The sequence below is a fragment of the Limulus polyphemus genome, unplaced genomic scaffold (genome assembly GCF_000517525.1).
Source record: "Limulus polyphemus unplaced genomic scaffold, Limulus_polyphemus-2.1.2 Scaffold1647, whole genome shotgun sequence".
Classification (NCBI taxonomy): Eukaryota; Metazoa; Arthropoda; class Merostomata; order Xiphosura; family Limulidae; genus Limulus; species Limulus polyphemus.
In genome coordinates this window covers 48,312-64,594 of record NW_013667257.1, presented here as the reverse complement: position 1 = coordinate 64,594, position 16,283 = coordinate 48,312, and the positions used below count along the sequence as shown (strand labels likewise).

Below are 16,283 nucleotides of genomic sequence, written 5' to 3'. Positions count from 1 at the left end.
TTATGAACATTGCTCAACATCATGAAAATTAAACCTTATTTTCAATAAGCAATCCTGAAAAATATTTGGGGGTGCTTAACTTTTTTCCAGGTGTATATATATACGATACAGCTCAAAACTGCAGTTCTTATGTAAGTGTAATAATGAGTTTATTATCTAGTATATGCAAATATTTTTATATTAACTTCAATATCACAACATGCAAACTCTTTGAAGTTGTTCATATTCACTTCCGAGATAGTAAATATATTGATAACTGAAAACAGGTGATACTAAATGCATCCACAGAAGTTACAAGAAAAGTAAATTAAAAATTTAATAGTATACTGAGGTTCATGCTAGCTGCATGTACACTTCAAAAGTTCAAAAGAATTTAAGACAGACTTTTTAAAATTAAATTTTTTGAAGTGCTGAATCTAAGAGATATTTTATAGTCTATAAAAACTGATGCAATATCATGCATACCCAATATTACATATTATGAATGAAACATTAATTAAAAGTATTTTTAACTAGTCTACAAAAAACATTAAACATTTTTACACTAAATTGAACAATTATTACCAGAACTATCCACTTTAAGAATTACCAAAACCATAAGCATAAAAACCTTTAGGGCTTCTTGAAATTCAACTTCTTTTTCTTGTATAATAGCATGGTGGTTAATGAAGACTTCATCCATACCAGCTTGCCACTGAAATGCTTCAGAATTTTGTTGGATTTCTAAGGGTGAAAGTGGAAGGTACTCCACAATGTAAGATATTTGATGACAGGACTCCATTAAGGCATCTTTTAGCTGTGGCAGTTTGTTTTTCTTCACATCTTCAACAAATGCCTAAGAAAAAAAATCAAGGTTTAATTTCATTATAATAGAGCATCATCTTTAACTTCCATAATTTATTTTAAAAATTCAAAAGTACAATAGTAATTGCTATGGTTGTGATAATATCAAAACGATAGTAATAAACACAAATGATGATATCAATGTACACAGTTCTTGGTGTTCTAGAATGAGTTAAAATTTATAAATACCAAAAATCCTGAGAATATCCAATCTATATCTTCTTTGGTCACAAGAACTGAGCTTATGTAGATGAGGGTGTGGATGTGGTAAATGGATTTTGAGAAAGCATTTGATAAAGTTAAGAAAATGATCTCTGTAGGCATGGATAGGTTGTTTCATTGGATAGAAAACTGGCTGAATGGAAGAAAGCAGGGGGTTCTTATAAATGGAGTTAAGTTAAACTGGATTAATGTCATAAGGGGGGTACCTCAGGGCTCAGTGTTAGGACCTTTGCTCTTTTTGATTTTTATCAATGACATAAATGAAGGAATGATTAATAATTTGATGACAATATTAAGGTTTTGAGTGTTGCTGGCTGTAAGGAGGATGCTGTTGCTTTATAAAAGGATTTAGATCATTTAGTGAGTTGGTTGAATAAATGGCATATATATAGCTATTTAATTAAAATAAATGCATGTGAGATATTTGAATTATGAGTACAATTTTGATGGGAATAACCTTAACAGTGTTATGAAAAAAAAAAGGATCTTGGTATTCAAGTTGATCAGTCACTTAAGCTGTACAAGTAATGTGCTGTTGCTAGTGGCAGAGCAAGTACAATTTTAGGTTGCATCTACAGAAATACTGAATACCAGTCTAAAGAGGTTATAATTACATTGTATAGATGATTGGTTAGACCACATTTAGAATATTTTGTTCAATTTTGGTCTCCTTACCTTAGGAAGGACATTCAATTTTAGGAAATTGTTCAGAGAAGGGCTATTAGGATGGTGCCTAAGATGGATAGGTGGTCATACAAGGAGAGGTTAAGATCTCTGAAATTTCTTTCTCTTGAAAAAAGAATAGTTAGAGGGGATCTGATTAAGGCATAGAGACTTAAGGGATTTACATTATCTTTTTATCGTGCTTAATTATGAGAATGGTAAAGCTAGGAGACACAAAAATAAATTCTGGCAAGGTGGGAGTCACTTGAACTAAGACAGCTATATTTTTCTAACAGGGTGGTTGGCCTTTGGAATGGGTTGCCTTCAGATGTGGTTGAGGCAATTAATTTAATGGAATTTAAGGGAAGCATTGATAAATATGTGAATGATAGAGGCTGGTTTTGAGTATTTATTTTTATTTTAAAGTTTACTTTAGTGAATGGAATGGCCAGATGGACTAATGGGCCCCTTTTTGCACTTAAATTATATATATATATATATATATACATAATGAAATCACTGAGTTATGTAATGAAAGCTTTGTGACATCAGAACATTCTTTAATGAGACCCCAAACACTATTTGTTTTATTCACAGTTTAATAACTCATTCAGAAACTATAACAACTCTCTATAAATTATCAGCTCAGATGCACACATTATTTCTCTGATATCTTGAATTCATTATATGTTGTATAAAAATTTTTAATAAAACGATATACAATAAATATCAATAATATTTTCATCTCTTACCTTAGAGATCATCAACTCCTGAGTGTTTTTTGGTATCGATAAGGCTTTATCTACAACTTGTTTGTACTCGTCACAAATCCTAGAAAATAAAAATTTACACAGGTAATGCCATGACAAAAGTAAATAAAAGTAAACAAAAAGAAAAGTTGATAGTTTCTGAAGAAGACTCAAGAATGACATGTTGAACATATAGCAATCAATTTGCCTGAATTTTTTAGTTTTTTCACTTCTGTATAATCAAAATATTTATTTTTTTTCTTTAAAAAGAAATCATTAAATCATGGTGTTTTTTATGTGTCAAGCATGTTTTCAAACACAAGTATCTAAGCCTTTAGTGAATATAGTGTAGTTAGTGTTACATGTGGCTTAAGACATTTGCTGCTGCAGTAATTGTAACACATGCACTAAGCCAATAATGTACAGTGACTTATATTGTTTACTTGTGTCAAAGAGGCATCAAAAACAGAAGGTTCAATTCCAAGAACTGTTCAGCAAACCTATTCATTTCAGTAACTATAATATTTACAATATCCTCCATCACAAACAGTTTGAAAATACCAACTGGAACAGCCTTTTGCAGCAAACCTGTAACCAGTTGAGGCTGTGCAGTAAAAGAAATATAAATTGGACTAACACATTTAGCTTGGACATTTCAGTGTCACTGTCAGTGTCTGGATCAGCAGTGTCAGTTACAGATGAATCAGCTTGAACACTAACTTGGACTGCACACTACAGGTCTCTTTTATCATCAGACTCACAATCACTATGCTCATAATTACTATCCCTATCTACTTCATCCTCCTCAAATGACTCTGGATCAGAAGCTTGTAAATTACTTGCAGTTTTATTCAGAATAAAACGTCTGAACAACTCTGACATCTTGTAGCTATAATGGTAACCACAACAAGCTACTGCAGAAATCTCAGGCCATGTAGATTGAAACTTTAGTGAAAAATATTTTTTCTGCCATTCACAAGAGGGCAACACACATAATCATTGTATAACACTAAGGGATTGTTTATCTGTACACTAGTACCTAAATAATAGAAATGACTAACACACTAATACTTCATTAGTGACAAACATGTTAAAGCATCAATATTAGTTAGGCTTTTCTCAACTGTACAAAATTTTCAGTCATCATGTAAGAGTATTATTATTATCATGTTGCTCCAGGTGATATAAATAACCAAATTAAAAAGGTTATAGTTGTGACCATGAGAGAAGATTTATTTATTAATTAAAAGAAGTTTCAGTTTTATGGCCAAAAAATCATAAACAGCAATCTAATTATTTTAGGATTTCATTTTCTAGTGTATTGATTTATAACATTAAGTATATTTGACAGTTCTAATACTGGATAGTTTTCATTAATGTATCTTATTTTAAATTACTTTAGTTATGGTCTGTAATAATACATGTAGTTCTAAACTGTATAGCTGGCTTACTTTTGACTAATAACATATGTAATCTTTTTTAAGGGTCAGACAAGAGTTTTAGTATTGTTTTTCACAAATTGTCAATGTTACGTTTTAGTTCTTTTCAATATTTGTAGAAAATAATAACCTAATAATCTATTGCCTGTTACTTTCTTCTATATATAAGCTCATGACAATGAGTGAAGATTGTCAGCCTGATGAATTAACACAGTCTATGTTGCAACCTTTTTTATGTCTGCTCATGTGTAACAGATTTTACAAGCATATGACTTAACAATCTATGCACCATTTTATATTTGCTATCTTCTTTATGTCAAGATAGCTTATCAACTTGAAAAGTTATTAATTTCTTTATACAGTGATTATTGTGAAATAGATAAGATTATGAACCAGATGACTTAACAATGAAGTTATTTCTTAGTATGAATTATCATTTACTGTGGAATATACAATGTTACAGACTTTTTTATTTAACAATTTTCTTATAAATCTGTATCTACTACCTTCTAATTTTATGCTTGCTGTTGATAAACAGATTAGATTAGGACTTATAACTTTAAAAAATCTGTGTTTAGCTTTATATAGTGTTACCTTTTACTTTCTTCCTGCTGCTCATTTGAGATGTGATTCAATAATTTTTCCAAAAGGCTCTCTGTTTGGCTTGCTAAAGACTCATAAAGTTCCTGAAAATCCAACTGGAACATTCCGAGATCAACTATTTTGTCTGCAGTGTACATAAATTTGTTGATCCAAGATTTATATTCAGAAACCTGTTTTTTCCACACTTCAAAGCTGCTCTCAGACTCAAGCATATTAGTTAGTGATTTTTCAGCCTAATGATGATGCATTATTGGAAAATAAAAATCATAAGTTAAAGAATACATCAAAAATGTTATCATTAAAAAATTGTTTTTAAAGAAAATTTACAGATTTAAAGCATATCTTATGATAGCCTGAACTCTTGTGGTTATGACTTCCTTCTGTTATACGCCTTGTTCTTTTCTTGACAACTTTACTAACATCTTTAACTGAACACTTCAACAGATGAAAAACAAACTCTTAAAAATGAGTTCAGTGCTAGGAAATGCAAATCAAAGATCCACATATCATATAACAGGGTTTTTGAAATTTTAAAGAAAAAAACAGCTTCATGATTTCTATGGAAAATTTCAATATTCTAATAAACTTAATAAAATGTCAAATTAAAAGTATTTATACATTTCTAATCATGTAAATAAAAGAGCAAATTATATCTCCAGAATATATATTTATGGGAAAACTGTATGAAGAAGTAAAAAAAAAAGTTTAATTTATCATATACAATGTTTTACTACATCAAATAAAAAAATAACTTTTTGAATCAATAATCAACGTGAGTTTATTAAAATTCAGACACAGAATTATCAACTCAAAATATGAGAAAATAAATTATTTTTTTCCAAAGTCTAAAAGTTAACATTTTTCATACACTGGAAATATATTTCCGATAGGTACTTACTCCTTTAACACAAAGCTATCTCAATCTTCTTCTGCCCTCTAAGCATTGCTAAAACATTTTTGCAATCATTGCACCAGTCTATATACCTCATCAATTTCACACAATTTCTGAACATGTACATATCATGTTACTACTCTCCAATAATAATATCGCACCACCTATGGTGGCACAACTAGCTCCCTCTGCTATTCCCTCTTGATCCTCCCTTTCAAAATTGGCAGGTTCTAAAAGAGGAACACCAGTCATGGGGAGGAAGAATGGGAATTGTTTGAGTGGAGGTAAGTACCTATCGGAAATACATTTTCTTAAATTGAAAAAAACACATTGTAGCAAAAAAATTCTAATAATAATAGCCTATGAAAACAAGACAGAAAAAACTTTGATAAAAAATATAATAGAAAGTTTCTTGTTGTTTTAGTGCAAACCTACACAATTGGCTACATGTTCTTTGTCCACTATGGGGAATTGAACCCACGAACTTAGCAGTGTAAGTTTATAAAGTTACTGCTGGCCTACTGGGCTTGGGGACTGGTAGAAATCCATAATTCAGTCAGTTTCACTGTGGTTTGTTTTCAGGAAATGATTGTGTATGTTTTTTGTAATTATAAGTAAGTATAGAACAACTTATAAATCATAATATTTGTAAAACATCTATTAATTTTACGAATGCTTTTAAATGTCTACCTCATCTATATGTATATAATATCAAGCAGAAATGTTATCTGTGCATCTACTCTTCACATATAAACTTGGCATGCATCCTTATGGTCCCCTAGGTAGTGTCATAGTGGAGTAGGCATTGGGATCTGACCCCTCATGACAACCCTGTGGAAGTCATCTCAACAAAACTTGGCATGCACCTTCAGGGTCCCTACAGACAGTCTTGAGGGATCAACATTTAAATCTATTTTCCCATGTTATCCCCTATGGCCCCTGTGTGTTTTACATACTACTTTATTGATCTCTAACAAACTCTTAGGGCTCTCCTTGAAGTGATATTGGTGGTTTGGCATTTGGATATGTTCCCTGTATGTCACTTTCTAAGGGCTGTTGTGTCTTCTCCCCAAGTGCTGAATAGGTATATCAGATAGTAGTAATCAGTATTATAGGCATGGGTTAGCTTGGGCAAGACTGCATGATGGTTCCCATGTCTGAACAATTCACATGTAGAGCTTTTGTTTTTAACCTCCTGTAATTTGTCTCAAATGGATTGTACACGTCCTGCCCATCCATCACTGTTCCGGGATCATACAAAATTTTGTACCTGGCTGCACCATTGGTAGTAACATATAAGGCAGCACAAACATAAGCAGTTTTTCTATTAGCACATAGTTTACCATCATAATCAAATATAAAATGGTTGAATTTAGTATATAGAAAAAAACTATTAATTCTTCATATTATAACATGATTACTGATCAAGTGATGCAAATAAGTTTTTTACTTGAATAAATTGAAAACATACCTCACCATCTAAAATATAAAGATACTTATTAAAGTTGTTCATGTATTTCTGAGGATGCTGGAATTGTTCTTTGAGAACAGTTAATATCTGTGTCTTAAGAGAGATAATCATTTCTTCTAAGATAACAGGCTGAAGTGGAGATTTGGATTCTAGAATTCTGGTATGTTCCTATTTATACAAAAAAATAAAAAAAAGTATTGGAGATATGAAAGAAATACCTTATAGATTCAAGTATAAATCATAGTAAGAGGTATTAAAACTAAAGCCTCAAAGGTATATCTGAGGTTTACCATTTACTTTTTGTGATATTCAAAAGGTAGATAATCATGTAGAAGTTTGTTTGACCTAGAAAATATATTATTTCAAAAAGTGTGTGTATTGATAAAATTAATAATTAATAATGTGGGATGGAATATGAATGGTCTCATTCTTTGACACTATACATTACTGTTAATTTCAAATACTGCAAAACAGCTACTAAAATGAATAAACATCAGAAGAAATAAACCTCTAGATGGCAAAAGAGATATAATTTTCAGAATTCCAAAAACGTAATTGAACAATATTTTGAGAAAGGATTTAATACATAATGAAAGATGAATAAACCTGTAAAAATATGTGCATAGACGTCTTAACATATTTAAAGTCTGATGCTTAAGATACATCAAAGTTTATTTATTAAAACACATATTTTTTACAATCTGCACAAGGAATTATTCTAGTATCTTTTAAGTTGTTTTATTTTGTGATTATCATTGATGCAACACAAGAGTAGAAACACAAACTTGTAACAGTTGTTTCATACCTTTCTAGTTAAAGAGACTTCTACTTTGTATAGATAAGAGCTTAACATTAATTGATTAATCAAGTGTGTTTGTTATGTCATCTAATTTGTCTCTGGCTGATACTTGAAAACCAAAACATACTGTATTCAGACGATTTTCAACTCGAGGAATTATGCTAACAGCATGAAGCAAAGAATCAAAGACATCCAGCAAAACTGTTTCAAAATCATGATAAGTTGGTTCAAGTTTGATCTGCTGTCCAACTGCAATCAATCTTATAATAAATATGTGACTTTCCTGAAACAAAAAACATATGTACAAATTTTACTATATATATACATATATATAGATAAACACAGACATTTTTGCACAACCTACTGGATGACAGCATCTTATCTAGTCTACAGAGCCTCAAACAAACTTATTTGCAAAAGTTTAGAAAAAAATCTTAGTGTTTTCTAACTACTCTGTAACAATTTTTTATGAGACACATGCAAACAAATCCATGAAGGTTCTATGGGCATGCAAGCGTGTATCTCTTTTAAAATGCAGCCTCCTATAGTCCAAGGTTTACCAACTAAAAGTAACTGCTTACTGTACTTAAGCCCTCAATTTTTACAATACATATTTTGGGACAGCCAAGGATTTGAATTGTAGTAGTAAATGGCTGGGTTCATTCTCTTCTTATGTATATGTGGTGAGGAAAAGTATTATATTTTAAAGTTAATGGGTTCTAAATTTTGATCTTATCTGAAGTCTTTTTAAAAAAAACAAGAAAAAAAAAAGATCTGTTATTTTAATGAACATCATAAGTAAACACAAACAGTACAAAATGATTTGCAAGGTAGTAATTTAAGGTGTATGTCTAAGACCCATATGCATTGTGCTCAGATTAGTTGACTAACTTTCATCAGTGCTTATAATTATTCACAAAGAACAGAGAAAAGTATTTTTAGCACATAGAGAAGAATGCTTGGAACTAATTTTCCTACAATGCTAAATAAACAAGTGTTTAAAGTAACTTTTAAGGAAATTTTCCTACAATACTAAATAAACAAATGTTTAAAGTAATTTTTAAAGAAATTTTCCTATGGTTATTTTGTAAATGAAACTCATATGTAAACAATGAAAAATGTTATGAGGGGTTTTATACCTTTTTTGTGGTAAACCTCAGGAAATAACATGGGGATGTACTAGAGCTACAATTTGTTTTACAAGGCAATCAAGTTTGGTCATTGATAACTATATGATATACACAGAATGACATTATTTTAGGTCATGTAATAAAGAACAAAAGAGAAATGAACCCTACTAACTAGAAGTTATTCTTCAAGTAAGTGGAAGACTGCTTTGTCTTAGCAGAAGTCAGAATAAGAATTAAGAACATGGCTTTAAGCTAATTAAACTTACAAGATTTAAAAGTGAGTTAAAAACATACAGGAGAAACAATCAGAAAAAAAAATATATATATATACAAAATGTTTTGGGAGAGTAAACAAACCTGTTTTTCATTTTCTCTGAAAGTTGTTAGCTTACATCTCTATAGTTCAACTTATATTTTTATGTTAAAAATATATACTTAGTAGTGTGTTGTGATTCTTGCACTTGCTTACTTGTTTGTAAACGTTTGTTGAAGTGAAAGTTACAGAAAAAAGTTTTAGGACTGTTTCTCTTTGTGTGTAAATCAAAGTTCCTCTAGTTTTTTCTTAATGCAAATCTTATGTGAAGTGTATGATAGTGTAAATAAACATTAGCTTTGATATTCAGAGATGAAAACAATGATAACTTGGTGAATTTTATAATTGAAATGTTTTTATCTTAGAAATGTTGTAAATAAGTTGGCAAAGGTTACATAGCAAATTTCTACTAACTAAAGCCAGCCACTTGAGGAGGCGTTTCAAAAGACTAAAGCACATACAAAGCCACAAGAGATTTAAGCCTATAGCTATCATAGATAAAGAGAAGTGTAAACTGTGGGAAATGGCAGCAGGATTTCAACAGGAGCTTTTGCTTTTACATGCAAGGGATACATCAGCTAAAAATGACCTTCAGGAAATTAAGAAGAGTACTATTAGAGTTAAAAGTAGTGGAGTTAATTGCAATGAGTCTATTCTATTGAGCAACAGATTTCATCCCTTGGCTTGTGTAAATGAGGAACTATTGGAGGGAAGGAAAACAAAAAGGTCAGAGAAGGAGGTGGATGATAAATTTAAGAAGTTATAGTTATAGGTGATTCCATGACAAGGCATGTGGATAGGATAGTCTGTAGGGTTAATAGGAAAAAAAATTACATAAAGATATTCCTTAAGAAAGAAAAGGGTGGCTGCAAGTAAAAAAAAAACAGGTTGGCTCACAAAGGGTATGAGAGATAAAATTAAAGAAAAGCATCACATATTTAAAAAATATAAATTGACTGGTATGACGAGAGATTTCTAAGATTATAGAAGATTAACAAAGTTGGTCAAACAGGAAATTAGGACATCAAAAAGGATGTATGAGAAAAGGTTGTATGAAAATGTAAAAATTAACAATAGGGATTTCTTTAAATAGATTAAGGGTAAAAAGAATAGTAGGATTGGGGTAAGACCGATGAGGGATGATAAAGGAAGGCTTGTATCTGATGATTACGAGATGGCTAGGTTATTAAATTCTGCATTTTTGTCAGGTTTTACAAATGAATATTTAAGCAGTATTACTCATCTTGAACAGATGATGGAAGAAAAACAAGGTTGAAAAAATGATTGCATTAATTCTGAGATTGTTAAGAAAACATTGGGAAGTTTAAAGAATGATAAGGCTCCTGGACCAGATATTTCCCCAAGGATTCTGAAGTAGGTTAAGGATTGGATATGTGAGCCTCTTGCTACTATTTTTTATCAGTCCTTGAATAGTGGGAAGGTGCCAAAGGATTGTAAGTTAGCTAACATGTCACTCCTCTTTTTAAGGGAGGTAATAAAAATTGTCCCAGTAATTATGAGCCTATTAGTCTTACATCAACTGTGGGAAAAGTTTTGGAAAGTCTGATAAAAGATGCTTTGCAAAGTCATTTAACAAAGTTTATAATTTTATTGGATATTCAACATGGCTTCACTAAGGGAAAATTTCTTAACAAATGTTTTGACATTCTTTGACAAGGATACTGCTTATGTTGATAAGGGTAATGGTGTATCTGGATTCTCAAAAAGCATTTGACAAGATGACACATAAAATGATTGTAAAAATATTATCCCTATAGGTGTGGGGGATAAGTTAGCTAATTGGATAGATGAGTGGCTGGATGGAAGAGGGTTGTTATAAATGGAGTTCAATCACACTGAATTAATGTCACAAGTAGGATACCTCAAATCTCAGTCTTCGAGCCTTTGCTCTTTTTGATTTATATCAATGACATAGATGAAAGAATGATTAGTTCTAGTAATAAAATAATTACATTGGTGAGGAAATAACAAAATGCAAAATAGAAGATAAAATAATGGTGAAAAACTCATCAAATTGAAATAACTTTATTGATAAAACATGAAAACAATGTTTCGGGTGACAGCCCTTCATCAGGTCTTGGGTATTTATGTATAGATCGTTGTTATGAAATAATTTCATATGGCTACGTATATACATAAAGGTTCAGTTTAATAAGCTATGAAAGCTGCTCTCTGCTCTTCATTCATCTAATGCACACCATTCACTTTTACATTCAACTTCATATGCTATAGGTCCAGTACTTAACACAGTTCAATGAGATATCCATAAAACATTTCATCTATAACTAAAATGTTCTTTTTTTAACGTTTTTTGTATTATTGGTAACATTCTTTCACAGATTATCAATCCTTTATGTAAAAATTAATTATATATATATATTTACAAAGGATAAAAAATATTACAAAATCTAGTATGGTTTATGCATGTACGATTAGAAAATGGGGTAAACCATATCACTCTAAAGGTAAATTGAGCAACAATCTTTAATATGTTAGGCAAGTATTAACATAACTACCTCAGATGTACATAAAAATTCAGTGTATTCTTCCACAGACAACTTGCAGAGAGATTGGAGTTGTAGAGTCATTAACATTGCAACATTGTCAAAAAAAGATTGTAGATGCAGCTGGTTAGTAGAAGGTGGAACATGCTTCCGCTTGATACCCTGATGAATTATATTTTGTACAGCTGTAAACCACCTGAAAGAAGAAAAGAATCTACTTATTAATGTCTTGTAAACATCATAATTTGAGTCAATTTTTTCAGTTTTTCCCTACTGCTATTATATCAACATAAAACAAAAAAATTCCAAATCTATACTTTATAAACAGAATTGCAAGAAATATTCTGGTCTTCCTACATTTTCTGCAACTAAAGATATAAAAACTTGTTTTCTTAAAGAACCCATTATTTAGATTTTACATATCAATGGTGTAGTATGCAAATACTACATATCTTACTCTCCCACAGAATTTATTTATTATTTACAAGATTATTTTCTTTTTTTTAAGTTCTGAATTTGGAACATTAAGTCTGTGTCCTTTAGTTTCCCTTGATTCAATAAACAGGCTTTAACTTTTTGTCTCTTTCATTCCACTTTTTACAAATCACTGCACTTTCCTTCTATACATTAGGTCTATGAATCTCTCATTTTTGTGGAGATCAAGAGATACTGAGTGTCACAGAAAGTTTACTGTTAAGTTACCGCTAACATTACCATGCTCTCTATGTAATTTTATGAGCTGCACAGAGCATACATGTTCTAATATTGATTATAACACAGGGAATTGCACAATCCAAAAGACATTGTCAAGAAATCATTCAATGTTTATCATGTGTTGAATTTTGTCATGGGTATGCTGTAATCATTACTTCACTTTGCCAACCTCTTTAACTAAATACAGTAAAAACATTCATAGTACTCTGGACAAGGCATCTAGGTACTTATGTTTTACTAACAAATGAAAGCAATTGTGTAAGTTTATGTGCTGATTCCTACAGCTAACAGAAAAGTAAAGCATTGTACTTTTTTCTCCACAATTACCACAGAAGATTCATGCATTGTCAGAATTTGCAGTCTTTTAATTTCTGAATTCATTTCTTTCTTAGATACATCTCTATTGATCCAGAAAGTTGCCTAGGTGGTTGTTCAATAGTCCTGCATAAATATGATATTGTGTGAAAGTATGTTCTCAAACTTGCTTTAAGGGCCCATAAATGCTTTCTGACGTCATTTTAATTATCAGTAAATTATTATGCTCTTCAATCATAGAAGAGATAGCATCCTCTATAATCTCTTCAGATTAGATGATAAACTAGCCCTCAGTTCTAACAGAATTTTCATAAAATACCCTGGGCTAATCTCCCTCACTATACTTCAACTCAAAAATCTAAGTTAGTAATGAGTCTTTTTAAGGATCCACTACTCCTTATATTTTTATTGTCTATCTTTTAATGCTTTATTCTTGATCTGTAGAGTAGAATTTAACAAATCTACACTTGTTTCTATAATAATATTCTTTATCTTTAGACATGTTCTTTTTACAACTGCCCAACTATAAACTGGTAGTTAAACCTATATCATGGTGCTGTTGATTCTTTGTAGCAACCTAAAGAGTTGGAAATATACCCATATATCTGGTGGCAAGAGATATTATTTATTATTATATAGATGAATCTTATAGGTCATTCAATATTTTGATGGCTCTTCTGTCAATATCTCAAGTAACTTGTTCATTTGTATGACCATTCTGATTAATACATAGTAACATTGTATTGGGGTAGGTTTTCATAGGAGTTTTTTAAGGTATCAATAAATGCAGTCACATTTTCATGGTTTTTACTTTTGAAAACTATAAATCCCTTCCTATAAATGGCATGACCTTCTATAAGATCTAAGACATTTACTAGAATTAAAACAGCATCTGACTTGGGCTGAGGTAATCAGTAGTATCTAGAGCTCACTGATCTGAATTTATTACTAGCCTCTGGGCAGCCTGTCTCTCATGGCAACTATTTAAGCCACTAATGACATTAATTATATGAAAGAATTGTTTATGTCTTCTTCTTCTTGCATAAAAAATGTTAACATTTTCTTACATTGAAAATGGTTTTCTTGACTTGCACTGCCCTCTATATGCAAAAACATTTTACTCGCAACTAGCCTTGATACTCCCATCTACCCTCATTCACATGAGACATCTACATGATATCATTCATGCAGCAACCCTCTACTAACAGGAGTGCAACACAATTCTTATCATCATCACTAGTGCCCTCTCTTCCATGAATCCAATAATCACTTCGAGAAGGGGCAGTACATACAAAACCATAACAGAATTGGGGAGGTCATGTGCAAAATGTGAGAAGAGGTATCTATCAGCTATACATTTTCAGGGTTCAAAAATGTTAACTTCCAATATCATATCTTAACTACTCTCACAAATCGCTAGAATCTCACACTGAGCTGGAGGAGAGTCCAATGAGAAGATGACCCCCCCTTTAGAAAGTGCCCAAAGGAAGACCATGGGGTGTGTGAATAAAGAGAAGGCAACACCCACATGTGAAAATGTGTTGCAATAAAGGCAGAATCACAGGAGGGAACTCCCTGCAGCATCGTGTGTGCACATCCAACACAATCATCACCACATCCACCAGGAACCAACATCTAGGGGACAGCAAAGTGGAGGTGCATCTCCAGTCCATCACCAAGTGGCACAGCAGTAGGAGAAGGGTACCCAGCCACACACATGTCAAATTATAGGATCCCAGGTGTAGAGTGTCTAGGGCACATTGGACCAGAAATGGGAGATCGACTTCAATCAACACCAGTCAAATTGTGATAGGGATATCTGGCCCACAGTAAGCAGAGTCCTTTACATTTCACCTCGAATATGGGAACTGGTAGGGAAAATGACCCTACCAAGGATCTGCATCATCATGTGTACACGTCCAACACAACCATCACCATATCCACCAGGAACTGACATCCAAGGGACAGTAGGAAGGTGAACAGTAAAGTGGGGGTGCATCTACAGTCTATCACCATGCAGCATTGGGAATGTGTCATCAAGTCTGCAGTAGGAGAAGGGTACCCAGCCACACATATGAGGATTTACGTGGCTGGTCCAGCTCCAACCATCACCATATTTGCCAGGAAACAACATCCGGGAACAGTAGGAAGAAGGGTGACTCAGTTGGAGGGACAAACTGTATATTGGCAGAATGCATCGTCCATCATCTGACGCATCTGGAATTGTACATCAGATCCATGATATTATGAGTGTTTAACACCTCTGCCCTACTCTCAACTGAATGAGATTGAGCACACTCAGGAAGAAACCTCTATGGTCCACCACTCTAGAAGGTAGGAAATGGTAAGTGGGAAGAACTCCCATACTCCACTAGTAGAAGGGGAACACAGCACATTCAAGAGTCTGGAGGAACACTACACCAGAGACAGTGCAAAGGTTGACTGTGACACCTTACTTTGAAAAGCAGACCTATCCATTGACCTACAATACATGGATCATTAGGGATGGGCAGAAATTTTCATCTGCTTTACTCATGTTAGTCCATGAGCATGTGGTACAGACAAACATCTTTATAAAGCAAAATACCACAAATAATACCTATAAGTGATCTTGCAGAACACCCCATCTCAACAGTGGGTGCACTCGACTCACAGGTCTAACAGTGTGGATTTAAGAAGAAGTACACCTGGTCAGGCAAACTTGCCACAAAGCAGGATCCTAAAATGCATAAAAGGGCCCCTGGAAATAAAAAGCAAAAAAAAATGAGCACTCATCCACTTATAGGAAATCATGGAGTGCAAAATGGAGACTAGAGGAAGACAAAAACTTGTAGAACAAGATACGGCCAGGTGGTGAAGATAATGAAAAGTGAAAGTAGTGGTGAAGTGGTGTGGAAACGGTGTTCCCTTGCCTTTTTTTTTTGGCCGGAACGCCATTACCTCACTATTTTTAACAAATCCTACCTTACAAATCTCAAACTTCATGAAGTTTTTCCCACCCCTACAAGAAAGAATCATTAACACTTTCATTCAGGTTATACGAAATTTATCAAAGTATAATGAAAGAAAATACTGCAAAATGCAAAATAAAAGGTGTAGTTCTGTTAGCATTGATTCCAAAATTCCAAACAATTTATGATCAAAGCTTAAACTTCTTATCTTTTCACATTTATTTTCTGTAGTTATTATATTGCTAGCAACTGACTTAGAAACTCAATGAAACAAAATGAATAGTAGTGTTGGGACTTTTGAGTATGGAAAACCAAATTCCAAAGTAAATTACCTGAGAATTTCTACATCCCATCCTTTTACACCTATTTCCCATGTTCATTTTACTGTTAGCGGCTGAAGTAGAAACCTTTTGAAAAGAAAGCAATGAATCACCACTCTTGGCATCAGATTTTTCTTGGCTTCATAAACACAGTTGGCTAGAGTTTATCGGCTTGTTTGTAGTACAGTAATTGCACCAGGCATTGTCTAAAGTACTATATAAAAGTGAGAGAAAATATTTATGATTTGGCTGCATACAAAATCTGATCCAATTAAATTGTTAGGTATTTGAATGTTAGTTACCTCGCGAGGTGGTCGGGATTTAGCGGTATAGG

At 32.5% G+C, this 16,283-nt stretch overlaps 2 protein-coding genes across 2 annotated transcripts in view; both read right to left on the bottom strand.

Annotated features, from left to right (window-relative positions):
- Positions 1 to 6,940, bottom strand: part of LOC106464421 (dynein heavy chain 7, axonemal-like) — a 187,785-nt gene extending 180,845 nt beyond the window's left edge. Inside the window, exons 1-4 of the mRNA XM_022392135.1 lie at positions 6,883 to 6,940; positions 4,511 to 4,752; positions 2,481 to 2,559; positions 611 to 835 (exon numbers count right to left, since the gene is read on the bottom strand). Coding sequence (XP_022247843.1) covers positions 611 to 835; positions 2,481 to 2,559; positions 4,511 to 4,752; positions 6,883 to 6,924 — 588 coding nt within the window. The 5' untranslated portion in view covers positions 6,925 to 6,940. The remainder of the gene's footprint in view (positions 1 to 610; positions 836 to 2,480; positions 2,560 to 4,510; positions 4,753 to 6,882) is intronic.
- LOC111087024 (dynein heavy chain 7, axonemal-like) overlaps positions 6,934 to 16,283 on the bottom strand; it is a gene marked incomplete at its 3' end in the record, with an annotated part of 30,227 nt that continues 20,877 nt past the window's right edge. Inside the window, exons 4-6 of the mRNA XM_022392134.1 lie at positions 11,662 to 11,845; positions 7,809 to 7,964; positions 6,934 to 7,050 (exon numbers count right to left, since the gene is read on the bottom strand). Coding sequence (XP_022247842.1) covers positions 6,934 to 7,050; positions 7,809 to 7,964; positions 11,662 to 11,845 — 457 coding nt within the window. The remainder of the gene's footprint in view (positions 7,051 to 7,808; positions 7,965 to 11,661; positions 11,846 to 16,283) is intronic.